The sequence below is a fragment of the Plecotus auritus genome, assembly GCF_963455305.1.
Source record: "Plecotus auritus genome assembly, chromosome: 1".
Classification (NCBI taxonomy): Eukaryota; Metazoa; Chordata; class Mammalia; order Chiroptera; family Vespertilionidae; genus Plecotus; species Plecotus auritus.
Window position 1 is genome coordinate 9,367,201 of NC_137770.1, and position 24,243 is coordinate 9,391,443.

Sequence of the window (24,243 nt, forward strand, 5' to 3'; positions counted from 1 at the left end):
GATGTGTTACAGCAGCAATAGAAAACCAATACAGGATGGAAAAAGGTATACCCGGCAGAAAGCATTAAAAAGCTCAAATGGCTACAGTAATGTCAGATAAAGTCAACTTGAAGACCAAGAGTGCTGCCAGTGGTAAAGAAGGACATTTCATACTGAGGAAAAGGTCAACACATCAGGAAGATATGAGTCATAAAAATACGTGTACCTAACGAGCTTCAAAATACCTGAAATAAAAATGGGCAAAATTAAAGAAAAATAGACTAATCCACAGTCATGGCTGGAGGTCTTCTTAAACCTTTCTCTCAGTGGTTGATAGAACAATTAGACAAAAACAAACAAATCAACAAACCAGTAAGGACGTAGAAGGTCTGAATGGCCTTGCTGGACCTAATTGACGTTTCTAGAACACTGCCCCTAATTTCAGAATGCACGTTCTTTCCTTGTGCACATAGTACATTCACCAAGGTAGACCAAATGCCGGGCCTTAAAGCCAGTCTCCGTAATGTTAAAGGCCTGATATCATACCAGGGAAAACAAAAGAAGAAATCATACTAAGTATGTTGTTTGAACATAGTAGAATTAAATTAAAAATAAATAACAGTAACAGCCCAGCCGGTGTTGCTCAGTGGTTGAACATCGGCCGAGGTCATGGTTCAATTCCCAGTCAGGGCATATACTCGGTTTGCAGGCTCCATCCCCAGTGTGGGGTGTACAGAGGCAGCCAGTCGATGATCCTCTCTTATCACTGATGTTTTTCTCTCTCCCTCTCCCTTTCTTAAATAAAAATAAATAAATAAATCTTTCTCTTTTTTTTTAATTTAATTTAATTTTTTTAAAATTTAATAAATCTTTATTGTTCAGATTATTACAATTGTTTCTCCTTTCCACCCCCCCCCCCATAGCTCCCCTCCACTCGGTTCCCATCCCACCCTCTGCCCTTACCACCCCCACCACTGTCCTCATCCATAGGTGTACGATTTTTGTCCAGTCTCTTCCCGCACCCCCCATACCCCTTTCCCCCTGAGAATTATCAGTCCACTCCCTTTCTATGCCCCTGATTTTATTATATTCACCAGTTTATTCTGTTCCTCAGATTTTTAATTCACTTGATTTTTAGATTCACTTGTTGATAGATGTGTATTTGTTATTCATAATTTTTATCTTTACTTTTTTCTTCTTCTTCCTCTTCTTAAAGAATACCTTTCAGCATTTCATATAATACTGGTTTGGTGGTGATGAACTCCTTTAGCTTTTTCTTATCTGTGAAACTCTTTATCTGACCTTCAATTCTGAATGATAATTTTGCTGGGTAGAGTAATCTTGGTTGTAGGTTCTTGCTATTCATCACTTTGAATATTTCTTGCCACTCCCGTCTGGCCTACATAGTTTCTGTTGAGAAATCAGCTGACAGTCGTATGGGTGCTCCCTTGTAGGTAATTAACTGTTTTTGTCTTGCTGCTTTTAATATTCTCTCTTTGTCTTTCGCTCTTGGCATTTTACTGATGATGTGTCTTGGTGTGGTCGTCCTCTTTGGATTCCTTTTGTTTGGGGTTCTATATGATTCTCTCTTATCATTGATGTTTTTCTCTCTCCTTCTCCCTTTCTTAAATAAAAATAAATAAATAAATATTTCTTTTTTTAAAAAATAACAGTAACAGATGTAGGGAAACACCAAATATTTAGGAATTAAACAAAATCTAAAATGATGCATGGATAAAAGAGGAAATCACAAGGAAAAAGAGAAAATGTTTTGAACTAAAGGAAAACAAAAGCCATAACATGTCAAAATTTGTGGTTTGCACCTTGTGCAGCGCTGGAAGCCTTGCAGGATACATCGTCAGCGTTCAAAGTGCTCTCAGCTTCCCGGTTAGGGCTGATCTTCCTTTGTACTGTACGCTGTACAGCTGGTTTTTACTCCATCAATAACAACATTTTATTACATCTATTTGCTAACATGTCAGTCTCTTGCTACACTGTGGGAGCTGTTTTAGGACAAGTGCTGTGTTCTTTTCTGTTCTCTTCCGTGTTTTGTCTCTAGTTTCTAGCACAATGTGTAATTCCGGGTTCTCAGGAAATTTTGAATGAAAGATTGGGAATGAATGGATCTTATCATCTTCCTGAGGACCCTGTGCAGCCCCTTTTCACACTTGAGGAAACTGAAGCGCCAGGTTACTTACAGAACAAGTGACACCAGGTTTCCAGTAATCCCCAGCATGTTCCTTTTAGGCCCCAAGTCACGGACTGAAATATCACCATTAGAGAGAAGCAGCTCCCCAGAACAAGTGCAAAATGATGACCAGAGCCCGGCTGGTGTGGCTCAGTGGTTGAGCATCGAACTATGAACCAAAAGGTCGCAGTTAAATTCCCGGTCAGGGCACATGCCCGGGTTGCAGGCTTGATCCCCAGTGGCATACAGGAGGCAGCCGAATCAATGACTCTATCACATCATTGATATTTCTATCTCTCCCTTCCCCTTCCTCTCTGAAATCAATAAAAATATATATTTTTTTAAATGGTTACCAGAGTAAACGATTAAGTAAGCTATTACAACATCATCATGTAGTCTTCTCTGGAAGATGAGTGAGGGTGCTTCTAAGTCTTGGAGCTTTTCATAAAGGCCTGTAGGGAGCATGCGCGCTGACCCACCACCTATAACAGATGGGAGAGCCCTGGCCCTGTCAGGGGGCTCTGAGACAGGGCTGGAGGGTTAGCAGTGAAGGCAGCACCACAGCCTGGTCCCACCCCGGCCCCTGCCTCTGCAGGAAGCACTTGGAGGCCTGAGGTTGCAACTGTGGGTGGTGGTTCAGGCCCCACGGTGGCTCTCGGCCACCCACGCTGGTGGGGCTCTGCCTGGGAGCCTCTTGTTTCTCCATTTTCTACCTAGCTTTCAGTTTCCAACTGGGGTTTGTTTCCCCTTTGTCTCTGGTTCAGCTTCCTTTTCCTGTTTGGTTTTAAGTCGAGTCTGAAAATCAAGTTGCTGCCTCCCGAGGGTCTGTGGTCCTGTGATCAACATAGCCTGGTGGGAGTACAGGACTCACCTCTTCGGGTTCCCTGTGCTAAAGCCTTCCAGCCATGGCCATGGTGTGAGTACCGGGACCAAAAAGGGGACAGCGGGCTGTCAAGAGGAAACCTAGAATCATACTGGTGTAGAGCTGAAGGGGCCACAGAAATCACCCCAGGTCCCCTGTTGTACAGTGGGGAGATCCAGGGACAGAGCAGAGGGCATAGGACTGACCCAGGGTCACACAGCAAGATACTGACAGCCGTGCACGTTCCCTCTGCTGGTCTGTCCATGGCACGGCCTGTGTCTCTTGATGCCTGTGGTCTCTAATGGCTTCTGTGTGTAGAGGGGGTCTGATCTGTCTAAGCGGCTTGTGGTTTGGCTCAGGTGCTGTGGATGGGTCCTGGCTCTCCTCTCCAGAACGGCCTGAAAACGTTCAGGTTGTTGTCTCTGATGGCGGAGCAAAGAGGGAAGAACTGAGGTTCCTTTCACAATGGAAACTTCATGCACTGTAAAAACAGAGTCCTGACCTCAGCCTGAGAGACTTGGACTGCCTGGGCCGTCAGCACCGGGACTGTTGCTATTTAGCACGAATGTGGGCCACAGCGGGTCAGTGTCTGCTTGGTTAACGGCTTTCTGAGGGTCACGTTACATCTGACAGGACTCCTCTGCCCCACAACTGACTCCAAGAAAGATGGTGGGTGATAAGGCAGAGCTTTACCTCCTGGGACGGGGCATTTATTTGATTAACTCATTACAGCTTTGGATCTTAGCATAGAGTTATAATCCCTACTTAAAAAGTACTTCACAGTGTCCCAAGTGCAGTTTTACCAGCTTTTATTTTAGAAAAAGAGAGAGAAACATCTACCTGTTCCACTTATTTATGCATTCACTGGTTGATTCTTGTAACGTGCCCTGACTGGGAATCGAACCCGCAACCTTGGCATAGTAGGATGATGCTCTTACCAACTGAGCTACCAGCCAGGGCCCAATTTTCTTATTTGGTTCATTTCGCCGTGTTGGGCCGATGAGGAAGGCGCTATCACTATCACTGGCTTTGTGGGCGAGGCAGCCCAGCCCGGGCACTTGCTCACAGACATGTGGCTCTTGCGGAAGGCCTGGAATTTTCCAGGACACACAGGCTCTCTGGAAGCATGCTGCACGAGTTGCTAAAGCTGACATTCCAGTGAGCAGAACTTGCCCAATGATGCTCCAGGATCCCACAGGACCGGGCACACACGCTGGGTTTTCATGGTTGGCTTTCCTCCTGCTCCTTGCCAGCCACTTTTCTATCATTTCAGTAATTTGCCTTGAGGGTTAAAGAATTTGTGGGTGCAGCTGTGGATAACAGAAAACTTCCTACTTTAGGGGTATGCTTACTTCCAGAGTCTAGAGGGACCAAGTCTCTTTCAGTTGTAAATGGCGGCTGCTGGCCCTAGATGGTTTGGCTCAGTGGATAGAGCACTGGCCTGCGGACTGAAGGGTCCCAGGTTAGATTCCGGCCAAGGGCACATGCCTGAGGTGCAGGCTCGATCCCCAGTAGGGGGCGTGCAGGAAGCAGCCGATCAATGATTCTCTATGATCATTGATGTTTCTCTCTCTCTGCCTCTCCCTTCCTCTCTGAAATCAATTTTTTTTTTAATTTTTTTAATGTCAGCTGCTGACTGCAGGGAATGGTCTCAGAAGTGAGTGGGGAGGACCCATGCAATGTTTTTTTTTTGTTGTTGTTTTTTAAATATATTTTATTGACATTTTACAGAGAGGAAGGGAGAGGGACAGAGAGCCAGAAACATCGATGAGAGAGAAACATCGATCAGCTGCCTCCTGCACACCTCCCACTGGGGATGTGCCCGCAACCAAGGTACATGCCCTTGACCGGAATCAAACCCGGGACCCTTCAGTCCGCAGGCCGACGCTCTATCCACTGAGCCAAACCGGTTTCGGCACCATGCAATGTTTTTAAAGGTCTTTTTAAATTGTAGGAATCCGAGAGGTTTCCATCTTAAAAGCACCTAGGAGACTGGAGATGTCTGTCTGCACTAGATCGTCTAGGTTAGAGGTGCTTCGGGGCCTTACCCTCCACCTCAGCCAAATTAACTCTCTTTCATCTTTTTTAAGTATTCCTCAATATTTCTTTGAGGGGAAAAAAGTTGCATTGCTCCTGGTAATGCATTTGAAGTGTGATAGTACCTGGCTGGTCCAGCCGTGAGATACGCAGATCGGGATATTGAGACCCGGGGTCTCAGAGGCCATGGTGTCCCATTACTCTTCCCCTGGATGTGTAGCCAGATCATTTGGGAGCTTCTTGGAGCTTCTCTGTCTTCTGTTCCAGAGAATGCTGTGTGCTTTCCGCGAACAGCATTAGCATAATGGACCTAGGGCAGTGGTCGGCAAACTCATTAGTCAACAGAGCCAAATATCAACAGTACAACGATTGAAATTTCTTTTGAGAGCCAAATTTTTTAAACTTAAACTTCTTCTAACGCTACTTCTTCAAAATAGACTCGCCCAGGCCGTGGTATTTTGTGGAAGAGCCACACTCAAGGGGTCAAAGAGCCGCATGGGGTTCGCGAGCCGCAGTTTGCCGACCACTGGCCTAGGTGATTCTCGTGAGAGTGTTTGTGTTCCTCAGGTGTCCTGGGCACAGGTGGTTGGGAACTGGTCTCGTCCAGTGGCTTCTCTTAGGTAATTGAACCCATAAAAGAGAAAATAGCAGCAGCCATCCCCGTTTGGGTTACATGCCAAGCATTATGCTAATTACGTTGCATACGCTGTATTTAATCCTCATCCTCCGGGGGCTCTGCTGTCATTCCCACTTATAGACAAGAAAGCCAGGGTCAGCAAAGTGAGGTTACTCGTCCCAAGTCCCACTGGTATCCCTGCAGAGCTGGGCTGTGAAGCCAGGTCCCTTGTGTTTTCAGAAGCTAGACTTCACTATAGCCTCTCGAAGGAACTGGCCCCAAATTGCAGAGTAAGGGTTAGAATCAAGGCCTCCTGGTCTCCGTTACCCTTTGCAGTCTCTGATCTCACACGGTGGATGCCATGAGACAGAGAGACCTTCTCTGTCCTGTAGCTCCCGTGCGTTTCTCTGCCCATCATCCCTCATTCACCATCTCCCCTCCCTGCCTAGACTCTTCCGGGCAGGAGGCAGGGTTCCTCATTTCTGACCATCGCTGTGCCTAGGTAATGCTGTGCCCTCACTCAGGTGTTCATGGAACTGAGCCGAGTTGCCATGCTGATGGGCAGGGATGTTAGCTGGGCTGTTAATTCGCCCTCAGAGATGAGCATACTGCCCCGGTCCTCCGCCCAGCCAGCTCTTTATAGCTGTCCCAAGGCTCTGTTGAAACTCGTTCCACTTCCACAAGTGGTCAGAGTCACAGACTCTGGGGACACTGGGATATATTAGAATGTGTACTAGTAATAGTAGCCCTAATGTCCACGTGCCCTACCAGATGGCTCCCCAAGGAAAGGGCTGTGTTGGGAGCCTTGAAAGAAAGTGTGGGTGTGAGACAGGTTCAGACGCTCCCAACAGTTGGTGGATGTTTTCCCGGAGAGGCCAGACCAGCTGCCCGAGCATCTGGGACGGGGCTATGGTGGAGAAAAGGCGAACGTCTTTAGGCACGTGACGCGCAGTCTGATCGTCCCACCCAGTCTGTATGGAAGAAAAGATGTCCGGGTTTGACACTAAGTGTATTCTCCGTTTACCAAGAGCCTTTCTTTAATGCTCATGCTCACAGAAACGGGGCTTGAACGTCACCGTTCGAATTTCTTCATGTTAATATATGCAGATCTAACTCACTGTTTTCAAAATGTGGTCAGGAGGCCTGCCTTTAATGGTCTGTGACTCAAAACTACATTTATAACAGTGTCGAGACATTATTTGCCTTTTTCACTCTTATGTCATGAGTGAACGGTGGGATTTCCCAGAGGCCGCATGGCATGTGTTGACATTATCACTGTGGCAAGTGATGCCATGTGTGCTTGTGTTTTAAAAGTTCTCAGTTTTCATTTCAAACATGGTACATGTGGACAGACGTGACTGACACAAACAGAAGCTTTTTGACAAACTCAGGGATTTTTATCTGTGTAAAGCGGTCCTGAGACAGAACGTTTCGAGAGGCGCGATGGAGACGTGGAGCGGGCTGGGACTGAGAGGGGATGCAGGGGCTCCCCCTGAACTCACCGCCTAGGAGGCAGCATATGTCCTAGTCTGGGTGGTGGCATCAGGGGAACCTTCTCACAGGCGTGAACTATTTCAGAACGAACCTTAGAACACGTTAAATCTGTCTCAGGCTTGTCCCCATTAAGGAAAAACAGTCACCCTGCGGGTGACTCACCAGTTGCCCAGAGGAAATGTACCTTTCCATTGCAGAGACCTGGCGATCACCCCCTGCACCCACCTTGCCTCTCAGAGAGAAGGCAACTGGCATTAGGGGGTGCCTGATGGGATATGACACAATAGGTCCCCACTGTCACCTGTGTCCCATTCTTGCTGTTTGCTCTGAATTTAATCAGGGGAAACAACCCAGAATGGGGACAGCCTACAAGACAATTGGCCTAAACTCTTCACACACAGAAATCAGTATCAATGACAAACAAAAAAATGGCCCAACTTTCCAGCTTTAAAAAGAGGGTAAATAGACAACCCAAATGTAACACGTGAAGTGGATGCTGGATCCCTGAAGATTAAAACATTTTAGGAACAATTGGGTAAATTATTAATTTTCTTAGGTACAATAATGGCATTTAAGCTTCATATTAGAATGTCATTATTTTATTTTTTTATTGTATTTTATTTTTTTAATATATGGATTTTTTTACAGAGAGGAAGAGAGAGGGATAGAGAGGTAGAAACATCAATGAGAGAGAAACATCGATCAGCTGTACTGGAATCGAACCTGGGACCTTTAGTCCGCAGGCCGATGCTCTATCCACTGATCCAAATCTGTTAGGGCTAGAATGTCATTATTTTAAATGATGTAGGCTGAACACCTTAGGATTGCAGTATATCTGCAACTTACTTTCAAATGGGGGAAAAATGACGTGAAAGGTCAGGGGTAGTAAAAATGTTTTACTAAGTGAAGCAGGAAGCCCTATTGTACAGCAGAATGTAGGCCCTGTAACCTAGTCCCGGCCCCTCCACACATTAGCCGCAGGACATTGAGAAACTTCCCTCTCCAGGCCTGTTTCCTCCATCCAAAAAGAGGACTTGCAGATATTCAGCTCTGACGAGGCTGTGCCTCCCGACCTCTGTTTCTCAGTCACTGGCGGGACCTGGTGATGACATGCCTGGTGTGGGTCTCCTCATTCCCCCTGAGGAGCCTGGAGAAGCTACAGGCCCAGGGGATGGATGGCTGAGGATGCTGCGCTCTCCTCTCTGAGCCTTTCCTGCCGCGGTTCGCTCTGCCTGAAATGGTCCGCTCCCCGCTGGCAGGCTGAAGCATGCCCTTCTTGTACCCACAGCACTTGGCACACACCTGTACACTGTGGGCCTCCCCCCCACCCCATTAACAGAGACCACGTCTTTTATTCAAGAGAAGGTTGAGTTCTGAGTACTGGGCCTTGGAATATATTTGGTACATGGTCGGTACTCAGGAAATGGGGCGTTGTCTTGGTTTATTTTGTGAACGAATGCAGGAAAAGAGAGAGGAAGAATGGGGGTGGCCAGATCGAAGGTGCGTTGTGCTCCCTCCCACCCCCAAGGAATCCTTGAAGGCTGAGAAATACAATACCTGGCAAAACTAGGCAAACTCAAAGCAAGCATTTAGCCCTGGCTGGCGTTGCTCAGTGGTTAGAGCATCAGCCTGTCCACGGACCCACTGAGGGAGCGAGCCCTGAGAAGCCTGAAGGAGAGGCCTCCAGAGAAAGGAGGAGGAAGGTGGGGTCCCGGCCAGGGATGTCTCCCTGCCTTGGGGGACTCTGGGTAAGTCACTTAGTGTAAAGTGGGTAAAGGTGATCACTCCCTCCGAATCATTGTTTTGAGCATCACATGAAATCACAGGCTTTGACCAGCAGGGGCCACTGAACTGGCAGGTGCTGTTCCTGGCCATGGTCCTGGGCGGTGAGGGCGAGCGCGCCCTGTCCTGGAGCCCTGGACGCGTAGCCAGAGCCTGCGTTCTCGGTGCGGCCGCTCTGAATCTCAGCCTCCTTTTCAAGTTCACTTTCCTGGCTTGTATATTGAAAGTAAACAAGTCAGGGTTTCACAGGCTGGCTCTGCTTCTGCTTGGCTTTGGGAACATTTATTTATAGCCACTTCCCTCTGGCCTCCCACTGCTCCCTCACTCGCTTATTCCCTTGGCAGCTACTGAGCCCGTGCCTGTTAATGAGAGCCTACCGTGCCACCCCGAGGAGGGTGTGGAGGGGAACCTGGTGGTCAGACCTGACTGCTCTCAAGGGGCTCATGGTCTCGGGAAGAAAATGAGCTCCAACTGGCCCCCAGGAAAGCTGGAGAGTAACCAGAGGCTCACAGGGCCTTGGCACAGGCAGCACCAGCTGGGCACTGGGCACCCTCATTTAGAAAAACACAATAGCTCTGTCCTGTGCCATTCTGTAACTGCCTGGTTCTCCTGCTAGATGGGGTCTCCTTAAGGGCAGAGACTTGCCACGCCCTTCCCAGGGCCCAGCCGAGGGCCTTCCTCTTGGCAGTTAGCAGTGAGTGGGAATGAATGAACAGGTGTTCTCTGAAGGCAGCGACATGACCTGAGCTTTGAGCACCGCTGAGATGCAAACCTGTGGATGTAGGAAGGAAAACGCATATCAGGCAGAGGAAGCATCTTCTTTAACTTCTTGAGTGACACCAGGAAGTCAATGTAATTGGCCCAAATGTCCAGAGGATGCTTTTGCTGTCAGACCAGGCCTTACCACCAGGCTGCCAGTTGGGCTGTGTGAACAGACTGCCCTTCCCTCCCTGATCTGCCCTGTTTTAGAAATCCAGATATAAACGGGGAAGGGAACTGTGGCCTGAGCCCTGGATCACCCTGCAGTGGAGCCAGTCTCGGGGAAGTGGCCCTTGCTGGCCCTGAGTCTTCAAGGAGGCCTTTCTAAATGAGGTGACGTTAGGATATGTAGGAATTACTGGCAGCCTAAGCTGGAAAAGCACCCTAGGCAGAGGGAACAGCATGAGTTAGAGCAAAGGGGCCATCGAGTAGGATCTGTTAGGGGCCATGAGTATATTAGGGACAGAGACCAGGTGCCAGTGGGCAGCCACCGGGAGAGAAAGGGAGAGCTGGGTCGAGAGTAGGTGCCAGCTCCCATCAGTGGTGTTCATTAGGTGCTCAACCCTGTGGTCGTTATTGGGGTGAGAGAGCAGGAGTTCCCAGCAGGGTGACACGCACCCTGGTTTGCTGGGACTATCCTGGGTTTACACTGAATGTCCTACCTCACCGGAAGTCCCTCCGTCCCAGGCAAACCGAGTTCCCAGTCCTGCTGGGGAGACATGATGGACAGAGCAATGGGTTGTTCCCTCTGAAGGGAGCCACCAATCAGGGCATCGGGCCGAGCAGGGCCACTGCCAGCGCTGGGGAGAGACAGGGAGGCCGGGAGCCTGTCTTTCCAGTAAGAGATCCAGGCTGCAAAGAATGTGGCTCCTCGGCTGAGCCTCCAGAGGAGCGGAGGCCGGCGCCCACATTTCCGCGTTCCCTGGAACTGGCCAGCGAGACGCACCATCAGAGGCAGCAGCCGCCCCGCTCTGCGCAGTAGGCCCACCCTCAGAGTTGCGTTTCCTGACTGATCTCAGGCCGTGGTGAGACAGAGAACCTGATGCTAATCTATAGCAGGTGCTCTTGTTTGGCAGCTGCTCTCTGAGAATAAAGAGTGGGGTTTGAAAGGCACGTGCCCATGGGCACACCATCATAAACGCTCTTCTTCACAATCATTTCTTCAGCGAGCAGCTGTGTCTGCAACATACAGGGCTGGGTGTACAAAGGAAAAGCGAGCCCCGCCTCAGGGAGCTCAGAGTCCAGTGAGGCAGACACTGAGAAGCAGGACAGACTGGCGAGTTCCATGCTGAGAGGCAGAGCGAGTGCAGACCTAGGTGCTGGACTTTCCGGCTCAACCCTGGGCGGATGCTCTCCACCCGCAAGCCTCTGGTGATCAGCCCTGTTCCTTTCTGTCGCCCTTTGGGCTTTACACCCTCCTGCCCTGGCTTGTGAACTTACACTGTTCTGCAGGTTTCCGTAGGAATGCCTGGAAAAGCCCTGACAGGTATTCGCAGGGTGGGGAGGGAGGCCAGGTGCCTGTACACGGGCAGAGCGTGGCTGGGCTGGCGGCTGGCGGCCTGGGGCAAATTCAGAAACTCCCTGGTCAGTAGGAAGTGGGGTCGAGAAAGCAGCAGCTGGGCGGGCAGGAACCTGCGCTTTCCCGAGGGTTAGACCGAGCGAGCAGTGTTAGGTCCCGGGGGCGGGGGGGGGGGGGGGGGGTCCATCGATCTGGTAGCTCAAACCCAACTGCATTTTCACCAGTTATTTCCACTTATCAGCTGGTTGTTTGATCATATACAAGCAGCCCTATGAGAATTGGCTGTAGCTTTTCTCCAGCCCCACGTGGTTCCTCAGAGCCAGACAGGATGGGGAGCGCTGAGGCCGCATCTACACTGGCACAAAGTGTATGGGGCCCGTGGGGAGGGCGTAGGGACAGACTTCCTAAATTTAGTAAAGGAATTTTGTGTGTTCGTGTTTAAAAAAAAATAGTGCAGTCATTCAAAAATAATATACTTAAAAATACTTGTCTGTCAAACATGCTTTCCTCAAATGATCCGTCATTTAGACAGATGGAGTTTCTGAAGCCTTTGGGTACCGTGAGGATTTTATTAAAACAAAACAAAACCCCAAATGGATGGATGGTAAGCGAGACAACCCTGAAGCAGAGTAAGTGCGTCTTTCCTGGCCCTTAGGTGTTGTCAGTGGGAATAAAATAAGCAGGTAGACAAGCACTATTCACATGGAGGCGGGGAACAGCAGGGCTTTTGGTTAACCACAAGTTCAGTTTGAACCTAGTGTTAAAACGACAGCAGAAAAAGGAGCCCATGGCGATAATTACAATAAGAAAAATCACTATTGGTGTTTGAGCACCTACTAGGGGCAAGCACAGCAGTGGGTACTTTCTTTATATCTCCGTCCAAGCACCCCTAAAGTGTGTGGGGTGTGCGTTCTCTGCACGGCACCTGGCCCTGCCTCCCTGCCTCTGCTCTCTCCACCATCCCACATCCCCTTCCTGATTCGCTGGGCTGAAAGCTCTTCATCTGGGGCACTCACAGCATTGCCTGCAGAGGGGCTCCCCGGCTCCCCACCCCCCAGGCCCTGGAAGGTGTAATCATCTGTCCCCTTTCCTGAGTGGCCGTGAGCTCTGAGGACAGTGGCTGTCACACTCGGCGCTGTGTCACTACATGTGTTTGACTCACTGGCACCTGTGTTTGTCAGACTGAGATGCCATGGTCATACCCAGTTGTAGGACCCAGACACTCGGAGAAAATGTAAAAGTCAGAACTCACTAGAGGAGAGTGACAGGTGGCAAGGGGGCTATGTCGTGGGAATAATGGATGGAAGAACCAAGATGTCCCTTCAGTCGTCCACTGGACTGTCATGCGCTATCCAGACACCTTTGTAACCCTGGAGGGCAGGGCGTGGACTGTCCCAGAACAGGAGGGATGCCTCACAGCTGAGACCACTCCTCAGCAGGGTGGGCTGCTTGGGGGGGGCAGGTTTCCCTCGCTGGCGGTTTTCATTCAGAGGCTCGGCGTCCACTTAGGGCCACTTAGAAGGCATGTCGTTTTGGACATGAGAGTGGATCAGGCCATCGCGAGGATTCTGCTCAGCCCTGAGAGTCTACCCTAAGCATTTATGAGGCACCTGGTCTGTGCCCGGTCCCAGGGGCACAGCAGAATGAGGCCGGCCTGCCCCTGCCCTCGGGGAATCTACACTGTAGCAGGTGCATCGCTTTGGGTCTTCCAAGAAGCAGAGGCCAAGGCCCTGGGGACATCAGTGCAGAACGGAGGGAGCAGGAGCAGGCAGGGGGCTTCAGGCCAGGGTGCAGGTCCAAAATCTGTGCCGGCGAGAGGGCAGGAAAGACGGACGGAGTGGGACCCTCTCAGACCACAGCACACAGGCTGCTGAGGAAGCCGAGCAGGGTTTCCCCATCGAGGAGGCCCGTGTCGGGCACTGACAGAGCAGTCTGGAGAAGCATGGCCTCTGTGTGACAGGGTGGCATCCAGAGAGGTGGCCACTGGGACCACCGGTCAGTTCTGCTCCGTCACAGGCTCTCCTGGAGCTCTGAAAGGCACTTCCATGGCCGCCACCCAGGTGTTCTGGAGAGCGCTGCCCTGCCACCCAGCACCTGCCCTGTGAGGACACTCAGCTCTACGTCACCTCAGGGCCTCTGTGGTCACGTGCCAGCAAGCGGTAGAGCGGGGGTTTCAGCTCACATCCCTCAGGCTCGGTAACATCCTTGTTTGGTTCACGGACACCAGGCTGCACCTCAGGATCTCTCCCAGCCCCTGAGGCAGTCCAGGGCGGCTGAGCATGGCAGTGACACAGCTTAGCCCGTAACTCGATTCCGGTCAGTTTATATTGGAAGGAAACTAATTCAATCTGAGGTCTGTCTGTTTCTGTGTACAGTGTAATTTCTACCAGACTTCATGAAGACAAGGCCCAAAGGCCTAGCCAGAGGGAGGGCACCTCTTCCTAAGCACATTCTCTTTTAAAAGACACGTGGGCTCTAGCTGATTTGGCTCAGTGGGTAGAGCATCAGCCCTCAGACTGAAGGGGTCCTGGGTTCTGTTCCGGTCAGGGGCACGAACCTTGGTTGCAGGCTCAATCCCCGCCCAAGTCGGAGTGCATGCAGAAGGCAGCAATCCACGAATTGATGTGTCTCTCTCACGTCAGTGTTTCTCTCTCTCCCCCTCCCTTCCATTCTCTTTAAAAATCAATGGAAAAATACCCTTGAGTGAGGATTAACAAACAAACAAAAAAAACACACGTGGTTTCAGGCGCCAGAAGGCAGAGGCTGGTTGTCCCTCCCGGAGGGTATCACGTGGCTCTCTTCCGGGAAGACCATGCCTGTTCTGCTCATCACCGATTTCCCCTTAAATGTCTGTTAAATGAACGGTGAACTGTCGGTGGGGGGGGGGGGGGGGAGATGCAGCACAACTGCACAAAAAGGCCCTTGCGACTCACTTCTGATGCATCTGATCCCGGACAGAACCTCCAGCATGAGGCGTGGGCAGCTGACATCAAGGTACCCTGGACTCCGAAACCAGAGCAGAGCTGGGGGTCGACAGCAAGTTTGGGGCCCAGCGTAGGCTTTCCCAGGGGGTTCGACACCCAGCACTGGCACGCGAAGTCACTGGACCCGTGAAATGTGCGAGTGACTCATGGGAAGGGAAGTGAGGGGACATGTGGGAAGGCTTGTCTGCACTGTCCATTGAGCCACTGTTTCAATGATGATGATGATGATGATGATGATGATGATGATGATGATGATCTGTACACTGATCCTCCGCCATCCACGTCAGCAGGGAGCTGAGCAGGTCCCGAGGAAGCTCAGCCCTCAGGGACACTTAGGCACCCTTGGCCAGCTGGGGGTTTCCAAGTCACCGAGGACTGATCTCCTAAAAGCCACCAATTCGTCATCCGGTAACCACTGGGGCTGGGAGTGGGACCTTTTTCAAATATTTTATTTCCCTCCAAGAAATATGGTAAAGTGACCATAATGTCACTTTTCCCGGCAGCTTGGGCTCATTTTGACGACCGTCCACTAGTGCACACACTTTTGCTTCTACGAAATTATTTGGGCTCAAATTGTTGGGCTTTAACTTCTGTTTCTAATTCTAACGCAGTTGTGTTCATATGGCCTCCCTCTCTGATAGCGGCCACACCTCACTGTTGTCGGTGTGCCTGCCTTTAAAACGGGGTCTTACCTTTCTCACCTGGGGTTCGGATGCGCTGAAGACTGAGTAAGGAGCTGCTCCGGATGGGGAGGCTGGTGTGGAAGGCAGCGGGCCTTCCTTGGCGTTCAGTGGCAGGAGTGCCTGGTTTTAGCGACAGCTGTTTCCTCTCCCAGGGGTTTCTTTTGCTTGTTCCCTGGTTTCCTGTCGTCTTCTGAACAGATGACATTGTTTATTACTAAAAGCGTACAGCAAAGTAGGTGCAGCCATGTGCTTATTTGGATTGCTCTCACTCTGTTCGGAGAAGATCGCCTCACGTTTTGTTGTCTGCGGAGCTTGTGTGATGGTGCCCTGTCACAATATCACAAACGGAGCGTTTCGTTGGCTGTTGGAAGAAGATTGTCTATGTCGTGTGCTCCACAGGCGGACAGAACTGGTTGGAAATCCCAAATGTTCACCGAACTCCTGTGTGAATTGGTATCAGTTTTCCCAGGTCTCCAAGCCTCTGTTGTTTCATCTACAAAGTGGGGTGATTGTGGCTGCTTCACAGGTTGTGAAGCCCAGTGCTCTCATGCCTTACCTTATTTCACACACTGCCTGGAGGACTGGAGACAGCTGGCCAATTGTCATTGTAATTCCTTCCACATTCAAGCGCCTTTTCCCCTAACAGGAAAGCTGTGCGTCTTTTCCACGCTATTGAGAGTGTTGGCACAGCACACTCCTCTCCAGCCCCGGGGTCTCTGGAGAATGACTCTCCGCCTCCCAGAGCAGCCCTTCCGCAGACTGCGGGAAGCTCTGGCGGTTAGGAGGTTCTCTGCGGCAAATAGCAGGTGGCCTCTGGCTCAGAAAAGGGCAAAGCCAGCTTCCTTCCCTCGTGGCTGCGCCTGACACTTAAGTTTTCTCTTGCTCCGCAGTGAACAGAGCATCTGCCAAGCCCGGGCTTCCGTGATGGTCTACGATGACACCAGTAAGAAATGGGTACCCATCAAACCCGGCCAGCAGGGTTTCAGCCGGATCAACATCTACCACAACACTGCCAGCAGCACCTTCAGAGTCGTCGGAGTGAAGCTGCAGGATCAGCAGGTGAGTGCCGGAGCCACCGGTGACACCCGAGCCTGTGCCGCGCATGCGCACCCACACGTGCACGCATAAACACACACATGCACACCGTCTAGTGAAAAGAGGTCCAGAAAAAAAGGTCAGGTTTGGAGTCAGAAGAGCGGGGTTCCGATTCTGACCCACATTCTCCTATGAGACCTTGAGCAAATTATATTTTCTGAACACCATTTTTCACATCTGTCTCATAGAGACGGTAACCCACATCCTGCATACTTCTGTGTGTTAATGTAACATTACAATAAAATAATAGATATGAAACAGCTTTGAAAATATATTGTACAAATATATTAGTTTTATTCTATGACGACATATCCATGAGTAATATGACAATAAACGTTTTTTTGTTCAACCCCCTAAGCCAAGCATGTCAAACTCAAAGGCTAACACAGGCCAGATAAACAAGGTTTAAGTTTTAAGTTTATGTGGGCCGCAAAAAAAAAACCACAAAAGCTTCAATTTTCATAGAAACGTAGGTTTATTTCGATAGAGACATGCTGAATACGAAGGGCTGAAATAAATCAGTAATAGTTAACATAAAATAATAGAACATTTGAATAAAAATTAATATTTTTTCTTGAACATCAACTTACCAGACACTGAATAACTGCACAAATTAATAAGCGTAACGCAAATAAACCTGTTTTTCTTGTTCTCTGAAAACGAAATATTTTCTGTTGCGCACACCAAACAAGTCAGTACAAAACTAATGATGTGGCATTCGGCTGCTAAAATACTCACTGCTAGTATTAGTGGCGAGAAATGGTGCACCTGTGCGTAAGGGAAATGAATGCAACATGATTGTAGTAATTGGTCATTAGTGAACATTATAGTTTGTTATTAATAATTATGTATAACACGATATTGTAAAAATTAAGTTATGAAATTTTTATTAAAAAGATTCTTACATACTGTTATATTGGCTGGGCCGCAAAAACATTCGTTGTGGGCCACATGCGGCCTGCAGGCCGCGAGTTTGACATGCTTACCCTAAGTCTTACTTTGGAAGGAACAGCAAGTTGATTTGAAGAATCTGGGGTTGTTTCTCTCCCTAATAGTACATCCCAGACATATCGGATAAGGTAGTTTGTGAGTGAAGCTGGTAAGTACCTCCACAGATACAGGGTAAGTCCACCCATGTCAGGAACAGTGGTGCACACATAACTAAGACGGAGCAGTCTAATGTGACAAGGACCAGAATAGAGACGTGGAGAAAGGGCTCGTGTGGCCTAACCATGGGGACTCTGGTTAGTGCTTCAGTGCTCGCCCCTCTCTCTTAGAGACTGAAAGGGACACATTTAGCAGTGAAATCAACAGACCTGTGGTTTCAGCATTTGTGAAAACTCGACCTAAATAGCATCTCTGGCATCCTTTGTTGGTCAGGCCTTGGCTAAGTTGAGCAGCAGGTTAGCTGCTATCTGCAAGAATCAGCATGTTAGCAATTAGAAAAGAGAGGACAGCTCTGGCTGGTGTGCCTTAGTGGTTAGAGTGTCAGCCTACACACGGAAGAGTCACAGGTTTGATTCCTGGTCAAGGGCACAGACCTGGGTTGCAGGTTCAATCCCCAGCCCGGTCCGGGCACGTGGGAAGCAACCAGTCGATGTCTCTCTCATTGTCTCTCTCTTTCTCTCTCTCTCTCTTTCCCTCTCTCTCTCTCTCTCTCTCACTCTCCCTCTCCTGCCCCCACTCCTTCTCTTCCACTCTCTCTAAAAATCAGTGGGAAAAATATTCTTGGGTGAGGATTTAAAAAGAAAAGAAAAGAGAGAACAGAAACTTAAGACTATTTTTAGTGGCTGCCAGTTGACTGTGTTTCTGCTTTGGCCAAAATAGCCCTTTAAGTTTCAGATTCTTGTGGCTCAAAGGGACATCCCCGCTTCAGGACTCCTGACTAAAGGTAGTCTCTCTAACCTGGAACTCTCGGTACCTTCAGAGGCATCCCTGTCCCTTGTTGACAAGCTTACTGATAGGAAGGTTTCTTTAAAAACCTCCTAGAAGCAGCTTCCCTGTTCTTCCAGTTTATTGGTTCTAGCTCTGCCTTACAGAGGTACACCGCACCATACATTGAAGGATATATAGCACCCTTAGTCCCCATTATGGTGGCAACCAAAACACCTTACCCATTTTCATAACATACCCATGGGTGGGGCTGACGTGGGCATACCACTCTGGTACTCGCCTTTGACATCAGGCCCATAACCCAGTGCAGTTTCCGAATCACAGTGGGTGTCCCTAAGTGATTGCTTTCATTATGACCCGTTCTCCACTCCCTTCATGCCTCTTGGTTGCCCTTCAGGGTGCTCTGGGAAGATGGAAGGTACGCTGGAGGGGGCACGGGACTGGAGAACAGGATTCCCGGAAACTGACGTTCACCTTGTTCTCAGGAGGCTCCACACCTCGCTGCCTCCTGCAGAGGAAACCACATGGCGGGGCTCATTTGGGAGGAGGACTTCCTGTGCAGGAGACTCTGGCAGCAGCCCTCAGTGACTCCTGGGCGCATGCAGAGAGGCTGTGTTGACTCTAACCTGGAGATCTAGAGTCTGGCAGAGAAGTTACCAGCACAGCCTTGTGCTTGCAATTGCATGTTCATAAACATGCAATCTATAATAATAAAAGTGTAATATGCTAATTAGACCAGACATCCTTCCAGACGACCTTTCAGACGAAGCCATGGCAGCGGGGGCCAAGGCAGAGGCCCCCGGCCACTGAGGCAGGTGGGGGCTGAGGCAGAGGCAGCCACCGCGGCAGTGGGGGCCAAGCCCCTTGCACGAATTTCATGCATTGGGCCTCTAGTCCTATATATAGAAAAGCCTAGAATGCTAAGTGTCCGGTCGACCGGTCAGCCATACAACCAATCAAAGCATAATATGCTAATGATATGCTAAAGCTGCTCAACCACTCGCTATGACATGCACTGACCACCAGGGGGCAGATGCTCCAACCAGTAGGTTAGCTTGCTGCTGGGGTCCGGCCGATCAGGACTGAGCGAGACAGGTCAGACACACCCTGGAGCCCTCCCGTGGTTCCTCCCTAGTTGGCCAACCTCCCACGTCCCTCCCTGGCCCTGATCGTGCACCAGTGGGGTCCCTCGACCTGGCCTGCGTCCTCTTGCAATCTGGGATCCCTTGAGGGATATTGGAGAGCCAGTTTCAGCCTGATCCCGCAGGCCAGGCCGAGGGAACACCCCCCCCCCCCCCCGCCCCAGTGCACGAATTCATGCACCAGGCCTCTAGTAGGAACATAAAAGAGGTTCTTAATAACCCAAGGCATTGTGAGAGTGGCAGGAAACCTGGTTCACAGTGACTTTATGGACCTCCAGGGTGAAGACTAATTTTCACAGGTCTGTTTCCCAGTCAGTGTGGATTACAAGGTCGGACATTTTAAGGGAGACATATTCCTGGTATTTTACCAAATAGGGATATCTTACATGTTTAATCTCTTTATATCTTACTAGAGGCCCAGTGCACGAATTTGTGCACGAGTGGGGTCCCTCGGCCTGGCCGGCAATCGAGGCCGATCGGGGCTATCTCACCCAGTCCGGGGGGGAGGGACCATGGGAGGTTGGCCGGCCTTGGGAAGTTGGCTGTGGGAGTACACTGACCACTCGGCCAGCCCGGGGGAAGGACTGTGGGAGGTTGGCCAGCCAGAGGGAGGGGCCACGGGAGGTTGGCTGTGGGAGCACACTGACCACTGGGGCAGCTCCTGTGTTGAGCATCTGCCCCCTGGTGGTCAGTGCCTGTCATAGTGACCAGTTGACCAATTGTTCATTCGACTGGTGGTAAAGGTTGCTTAGGCTTTTATAAATATAGATTATTTCAGTCTCCCAATAACTCCATGGGGATAATGATATAAGAATTATCACCAAATTGTACTAACTATAGTTATTTTTAATGCTTATTTTCCCTTTAACCTTTATATCCTGATTCTGTCTGTCACCTTACTCAAAGTTTTGTATACGTTTGTGTTTTTGCTTCATGTAGAAGAGCATCTTTCAGTATTTCTTGTAATGAAGATCTTGTGGTAAATACCTTCAGCTTTTGTTGATAAGGGAAAACCTTTATTTCTCCTTCACACCTGAAGGATAACTCTGCTGGATATAGTACTCTTGGCTGGTGGTTTCTCTTTCAGTATCCTATATAATAAAAGGCTAATATGCAAATTGTCTCCTTTGACCAGGAGTTCGACCAGGGGCAGGGCCAGCTGGCCAACCACCCACGGCCCCTCCCCCTGACCGGCCCAACTCAATTGGCCTGGATCGGGGCAGGCCAGCCAGACCCCACCCATGCACAAATTCGTGCACCCGGCCTGTAGTTTATAATATATCACTCCACTCTCTTCTGGCCTGTAGGATTTCTGCTGAGAAATCTGATAATAATCCAATGGGGTTTCCTTTATAGGTTGCTGTCATTTATTCCCTGGCTGCCTTGAGAATTTTTTCTTTACCATTAACTTTTGACAATTTATAACGTGTCTTGGAGAAGTAGTTTTTGTGTTGAGATAATTAGCTATTCTATTAGCATCTCATTCTCAAATACCCAATTCCTTACGTAGGTTTGGGAAGTTCTCATCAATTATTTCTTTGAATAGGCTCTCTGTTCCCTTCTCCTTCTGGGATACCCATTTTTCTAGTGGAGTCTGATCGTTCTCATAGAGTTCTTTCACTTTTTTAACTCTTAGTTCTCTCTCTTAGTCCACCTGAATCATTTCCAGGTTTCTGTCTTCGAGCTCATGAATTCTCTCTTCCATCTTGCCTGCTCTATTTCCAGTGATCCCTAATGCAGTCTTCATCTCATTTATTGAGTTCTTCAGTTTCAGAATTTCTGTTTGGGTTATATATATATATATATATATATACACACATACATATATATATATATGTGTGTGTGTATATATGTGTGTGTGTGCATGTATGTGTATATATATATATATATATATATATATATATATATATATATATATATGGTTTCAATCTCTTGGTTAAGTACTCCTTTCCATTAATTTTATTCCTGAGCTCATTGAACTGCCTTTCTGAGTTTTCTTATATCTTGTTGAGTTTCTTCATTACTGTGTCTTGAATTCTCTGTCATTTACATATCAGTCTTCTGTGACTTTGAGGTTGGTTTCTGGAGACTTGTCATTTTCTGTACAGTTGAGATAGACTCTTCTTGTTCAGGTACCATTTGATCTTAATTCAGCAGATTGGTAATTAGAGATCTTTCTTTTGTTTCCCAGTAGATGGTGCTGTAGAGCAAGTTTTGTTTTCTCTTACCACCGCTCCTTGCACCTCCTGGTTGCCACAGGTGTTGTGGAAATTGACTCCTGGGTGACGGGGTGGTGGGTGTCCCCACTCTGTCCAGGTTGCCTCAGTCTCAGGGCCCCACCACTGTGGCAGGTGTGGGGAGCCAGGTTCTGGAGCAGCAGCACTGACTCCTGTACTACTGGCCTTGTAGCCCCAGGCACCATGGTGCTGTTAGGGGCATCTCCATAACCGCTCCTGCTGCTACTGTGTTCCCCAGCAGTGGGGGGGAGAAGAGGGAAAGTGAGCTGGCTTTATGGGCACCAACCCTGCTTCTGCCCTGCTTACCTTCCTCTGGGCCATAGTGCGGGGGCCACCCCTGACTCCTCCACTGCTACTGTGTTAGCTGGGGCCTTGGCAGCTGCTGAGCTTCACCTGCAGACACTGTCCCTGCCTTCCTTCTGTCACACACCCACTGCAGGTTCCAGTACGCCCACCCTCAGGTGTACTGATAGGTGGGCCTCTCAGGCATGTTTTTGTGCTGAGCAGAGGAACCTTTGTTGGATTATAGATATCTGACATGGAAATTTAAGGGGAGATAGATACAAAGGGCTCTTCTTACTCCGCCATGATTCTGATGTGAGAAGAGTTTTTCGAAGCATAAATCGATAGAGCCTTCCGAAAAATGGTTTGACAGACTGTATCAACTCAGTACACACCTGCATCCACTAAAAGACATGTCTGAAAATACTCAGTTTTATTAATAACCAACAGCTAGAAACTGTACAAATGTCCATGAACAGGACAATGGATTAGTCATTTATGGTATATCAAAAGATGAAATGTGCTCTGGCTGCTGTTGCTCAGTGGTTAGAGCTCCTGAGCACCAAAGGGTCACATGGTTGATTCCCCGTCAGGAAATATATCCAGGATGTGGATTCCACCACCATCGGGGTGTGTATGTAGGCAACCTATTGATGTTGCTCTCTCACATCAATGTTTCTCTCTCTCTCCCCACCGTCCTATCTCTAAAATCAATGAAAAACACATTTGTGTGAGGATTTTTTTAAAAAGATGAAATGTTACTAATCGATGTTTCTCTCTCTTCCTCTCTCTAAAATATAAGGCGAAATATTGTGTAGCAATAAATAAGAATTAAATACTTACAAATGTGATAACATGGATGAATCTCATAGACATTATGTTGAGTGAAAGAAACAAGAGTATATACCATAAGAATCCACGTCTGTATAGTTCAAGAACAGGTGAAAGTAACTCATGGTGATAATGGTCAGAAACGCAGTCACCCGAGCAGAGGGGACAGGGACACAGAATAATGGCTCCAGGCCTCCCACCCCTTCGTGAGCCCCACTAGCTAAATAGTCCTGTTACATGTCTGAAGGAGGAAGGTTAGAGGTCAGGCGGGCCTGGTGTCGAGTCCCCTGCCTGCTGTGAGCACCTGAATGTCTGGTCCTAGCTGCTCTCTGTAGCTTTCCCTGGTGGGCCTGGCATTGAGCTGGCAGTCAGTTGATATTTCTTGCTTGATTAATAATAAAGATATTAATAATGCTCTACATTGGTGTGGCACATTTTAACTTTTCCAAGTGATCCTTTTAACTACGGACCCATTTATTAATGCAGCCCAAGTATAGACTTCATGCAGAGGGCCCTGGAAGGCATAGGTAGGAATTGAAAAAGACTCTTGCCCTTCGGATCTCCGTGTCTATAAGCCTAGTAAGCTATGCATCACAGTGGGACCTTTGTAGTAATCCCATGAGGGCAGCACAGCCAGCATTATCATCCCCCTTTTATAATTGCAGAAACTGAGCCCCGGAGAGGTGCAGCGACCACTTGGGGCGACACAGCTGGAACCCGACTCCCAGCTCAGGGCTCTCCTCTGGATGTTGTGACTACACAGCATTACAGTTAAAGGACGTGACCAGAGATCCTGTGGGAAAGCTGCCTGGGCACGCTCTCCCCTGCTTGTGACCCCATTCCCCATCCCCACCCCCCAACTTCCTGTCCTCTGGTAGCCCCTGGGGACACACTATCCTTGCCCCACAGCCGCTCCCTCCAGCTCACTTACCTTTTATTTATTTACACGTATTTCTCGCTCTTTTTCCTCCAGGTTGTGATCAATTATTCAATCGTGAAAGGGCTGAAGTACAATCAGGCGACACCAACCTTCCACCAGTGGCGAGACGCCCGCCAGGTCTATGGCTTGAACTTCGCCAGTAAGGAGGAGGCGACCACGTTCTCCAACGCCATGCTGTTTGCCCTCAACATCATGAATTCCCAGGAAGGAGGTAAGCGGGGCTCTGCCCCGGCTGCGCCGAGCTCCTCCCCTGTTCCGAGAGCCGCCCACAGCTCTGGCTCTCGGGTGCCCCCCTTCCCACCTGCGCTGAGCTGGCTCGCAGGAACTGCTGCCTGCCTGTAGGTTTAAAGGGAAATGCGCGGTGTTGACATCTCTCGCCGTTGGTGAGATACAGACCTGCGCTGATGTGTTCCCAGGAGTATATGTCCAGGCCTGTGTCACGCTGGTCACCTGCTTCCAGGTTCCAGATCCAGACTTGGCAGAGGTGGGAGGAAGGGAGCAGCCATTTATTCTTTAATTCGATCATTTATGCCTAACAAACTTTTACTAAACACTGACCAAGGGTAAGAACCTGGTAGGCAGAATATATAAGAAGTGAACAGATGAATCTTAAGCTGCCAATTACGCTGTCCTGGGGTAAGTCCTCTATAAGGTGTGAGCACAGGAAGGGAAACAAGTAACTGCCCGTCTGGGCTGCCAGGGAGGCTTCGACAGGTGGCGGCATTTGAAGGATGAGGGGGTCACAAGGCAGAGGTGGGGGCGGGCCGGGGGCAGAGGGAGCAGCACACACAGGGCACCCGGGCATGAAAGCTCGGGGTGTGCTAAGAAGACACTGCAGCGTTCCCGAGGCCCGGGGTGCAGGTGGAGAAGGGGCTGGAAAGGAACCCAGAAGGTGGGGGCTCACAGTGAAAGGCCCCACA

General features: G+C 49.3%; 1 protein-coding gene across 4 annotated transcripts in view; it reads left to right on the top strand.

Annotated features, from left to right (window-relative positions):
* Positions 1 to 24,243, top strand: part of EVL (Enah/Vasp-like) — a 112,996-nt gene that overhangs the window by 55,550 nt on the left and 33,203 nt on the right. For all 4 annotated transcript variants that reach the window (XM_080644599.1, XM_080644597.1, XM_080644598.1 and 1 more), the window contains exons 2-3: positions 15,794 to 15,962; positions 23,357 to 23,534. In XM_080644599.1, coding sequence (XP_080500725.1) covers positions 15,794 to 15,962; positions 23,357 to 23,534 — 347 coding nt within the window. The remainder of the gene's footprint in view (positions 1 to 15,793; positions 15,963 to 23,356; positions 23,535 to 24,243) is intronic.